General features: G+C 34.2%; 1 protein-coding gene across 1 annotated transcript; it reads right to left on the reverse strand.

The window, feature by feature from the left end:
* Positions 1-207: 207 nt before the first annotated feature.
* Positions 208-3,315, reverse strand: HESX1 (HESX homeobox 1). Its single transcript, XM_032238954.1, has 4 exons — positions 3,123-3,315; positions 2,727-2,926; positions 2,292-2,393; positions 208-306 (listed from the first exon to the last, which is right to left on the reverse strand). The coding sequence occupies exons 1-4, from the start codon at positions 3,313-3,315 to the stop codon at positions 208-210; spliced, it is 594 nt and encodes a 197-aa protein (XP_032094845.1).
* Positions 3,316-3,707: the final 392 nt, after the last annotated feature.

The following is a 3,707-nucleotide window of genomic DNA, read 5'->3' on the forward strand; positions in this document are numbered from 1 at the left end:
TACCTATTAAACTAGTTACAGAAATCTGCTTTCATCACTCAATCATGAAACAATAATATTTATTGTTTACTTTTACAATAAAATCGTTACACTCATGTAAAAAATAACATCAAAACCTATCTTAACATGATAAATCTCTGATAACACATTGTGATTTACGAGGAATTCATCTACTACAGTAAAATAATGCATTGTAGATATTTCTTTTCATTTTATAATTGTTTGAGAAAAAGTATTTTTCACCATTAGAAACTGTGATTCTCTGTGGGATCTTTTCAGTTTTGCTCTGCGGTTCTGGAACCAGATCTAAAATTGAGAGAAAAAAGTACATGTTTAATAATAATACAGTACTGTAAAAAGAAGTTTTTGGTAAATAAGGTTAAAACTATAATATTAATAAAATTCCAGCAGGTAAAAATATAAGAAGTTGCTTATAAAGAATAAAGAACTTTTCTGCTTGAGTGAGACGTGATCCTATTAACTCATATAGAAGAACTTTCCCAGCCTTACTCTAATCTAAGACATCAGAAGGGAACCAACTTCTGTATATCAGTAGAAGCATGTTCCATCAGAATTATAACTTTCTTCTCATTTCAAATTAAAGTGAATTTTTGCAGTAAAACATGAGAAGCAACACTTCTTCAGGAAAACTCAATGAGGGAGATGGATGGTTTCAAAAGATGATTGATAAACAAACACAAGACAGTTATTGCTATCTAGCTTCAAGAGATCAAACATTGATTTCAATGAAGTGCAAAGCTTGTAGGTAAAATTCTATCGAGACATCTAAGAATCACCAGTGCAGGAAGCAATCTCTCTCTACTGCCAACAATGTTGTATTGATGTATAAAAACAATCCCTTATGTTCACTAAATTAAATAAAACATAAAATCAGTTAATTTTGAATGCAGACAAATCAAAAAGGTAATCTGTAATTGGGTTAAGATTATATAATCTGTTTTAAATTAAACCATTGGCTAGCATTCTAAATAGGTAAGTGTCTGTTCTAATTATTCTTGTTGCTGTTATTATTACCACCTTCCGATCAAAATGTATTCCCAGAGGTTACATGGACATCCAAGCATTTTAAAAGTTTGCACTTAGGAAAGCAGTCTTTGCCTATTTACTCAGATATGTCCCATTCTTCTTCCATTCAATTGTGTCCAGTTCTTGAATGCTACCTGGACAAGTACCTGCAATTTTCTTGGCAAGATTTTTCAGAAGTGATTTTTTTCAAAATTGATTTACCAGTAAATCTAACCGTGTTAGAGAAAGAAAAAGTGTGAATCTAAAAACCAGATGAAGTGATGTCCTTTAGGTCAGGGGCATCCAACCTTGGCAACGTGAAGCCTTGTAGACTTCAACTTTTAGAATTCCCCAATCACTATGATTATCTGGGGAATTCTGGCAGCTGAAGTCCACAGATCTTAAAAGTTGCCAAGGTTGGACCCCCTGCTTTAGGCTTTAGTTCTAAACACATTTAAAGGCAAAGATACTTTTGAATCAAACTTGACTGCTAATGACTTCCCTGCAATTGAGCACATCCCTGCAAGTGAGCACATCCCTGCAATTTTCTTGCTATCTGTGTGGTCCCTAGGAGTAAAAAAACCCCACTTGATGGAATACCATCAATCAACAAGAAAGCAGTTTGACCTGCCCTTTTTCTAGGATCTTTCTTTAAACCACCCCCCACCCACCCTTAGCCCTTAGGGCTTTCTAGCCACATACCAACTGACACTTAGCCTCTTGGGTCTGGTAAATGCTGCCATCTGCTATAGTGGCAAATATAGTTATTTAAGTATAAATCCCACTCAGTGTTCTAGGCTTCATATATTGCATGAAGCCAAAGTGTACTTAACTTATTTGTGGTTTAATGTGTTACTTAGAAGAAATCATTGTGGTTTGTTTAGCACATGTGTTATTGTGATATATGAACCAAATCTTTCAGAAAAATACATAATTTATTCAACCTACTCAGTTTGAATTAAGTTGGATATGAATCTTACTTATTTGGTCTTAGCAACAGACATTTTTCTGGTATATATTAAAATGTATTACCTTATTATCCAGGTATTACTGTATTGCAAACATAAGTAGAATTAGAAGGTAAAATTGAAAAAAAAAATCCCCCATTTTTTCTTTCATACAACATTTCAAAGTGAACTAATACTGTTATCTTCTTCAGTCAAGGCCAAAATATTGGCAGTTATTATTATTATTCCCATCCATTATGACTCTTGCTAAGCAAACATAAGATTTGAGATTCCAATAATGCAAGCATAAAAAGTTACCTGGATCCTGTCTTCATCTAAATCTAATTTTTGAGCCAGCTCTTCTCTAACATCAATGCCAGGATAAGAGTTCACTCTAAAAACATTTTCCAGTATTTCTATCTAAAGAGAATAGACAAACACTCTGTTATCTGTTTGTTTTCACTGCCAGAATATTTTAAACATTCATGATAGAGCCAAAGCTTTTAATAAAAATCTGGGTAAGATTCTAAAATATTTCAAGTTGATAAAAATCATTTAAACTCTTTTGAGCTCAGAATGCTGATTAGATATAACATTTGGGAAACCTTTTCTTCAGTAAATGTATGATTGTACAAATTCTTGTGAAACAGGCATTTCTGGATTCTTTCTAATCAATGCCCCTTATTAAAGAATGCAGGGAGCACAACAGCCATTCTTAGCTGCATGAATAGGTTAAATGGGCTAAATCCCTACCTGGATTTGAGTGAATGCAGTCCTTGGCCTCCTACCTCTGTACCAACTCAAGTCCCTTTTGTAAGAAAATCTTTCATTGACTGCGAAATAGTTTTCACATTTCAAAACTCTTTCTTCAGCTTTTCGGCAGTTGCTTGTATTATACAAAGGGAGTGCACAGCATATTGAAGAGAGATGTAGGCAGGGCAAACAATCTTCTCCTGAAAAGTCACAAGCATTTCAAACATGATTACTAGCAAAATGTAATAGAGTAGTTTAAACTCAGAGGCAGAGCTGAAACACAACAATCTGATTTTCTTTACAATTTGACTCTTAAACGTGGTTTATAATTTAAAGCAAAGGAACATAGTGAAAAGGTGAAGAAAACATTGAAATGAATCTTAACTTCCATCTTACCTAAATCACTGCATTTTTCCACCCATGGCCTGTGGGGTTTTGCAGCTGGAGTGCCATCTTTTTCCTGCTCTAATCCCAAAATATTTTCAATGGAAAATGAAAAGGAAGTGTTTTTGCCTTCCCCAAGACTGGATTTATTCTGATTATTATAAGATGAAGCCGCATTATGAGCATACAAGGATCTGCCTGCCATTCTTTTGCCAGCCTCCCCACACCATAATTCAGCTTTTACTTACAGGTCTTTTCTTATAGCTTTGGCAACAAGGGGGTTGGATTTGCCACGTCATTAATTAAAATCTTTTATTAGAAAGTTTTAGCATGTCAATGAAGATTCTCCCACCAAGAGGCAAGAGGAGTTAATTGTTTATTTGTTTCCAAGTAATTAGCAACTAATGGAGGAGGGAGTGCACCAAGAAGAACAAAAAGTGTTATCTCCTGTAACCAGAGTATCAGACTTAACTTTTTCAAAAGCACCAATGCACAAGTATAACACTTCTCTTTTATTTGAAATCATTAATGTATAAAATCAGGGCTTGGTTGGTGGCAGTTTTGTTTTTAAATAATACTCCTGTGGACTTCATTTAC

Source organism: Thamnophis elegans, chromosome 2 (genome assembly GCF_009769535.1).
Source record: "Thamnophis elegans isolate rThaEle1 chromosome 2, rThaEle1.pri, whole genome shotgun sequence".
In the NCBI taxonomy this organism is placed as follows: domain Eukaryota; kingdom Metazoa; phylum Chordata; class Lepidosauria; order Squamata; family Colubridae; genus Thamnophis; species Thamnophis elegans.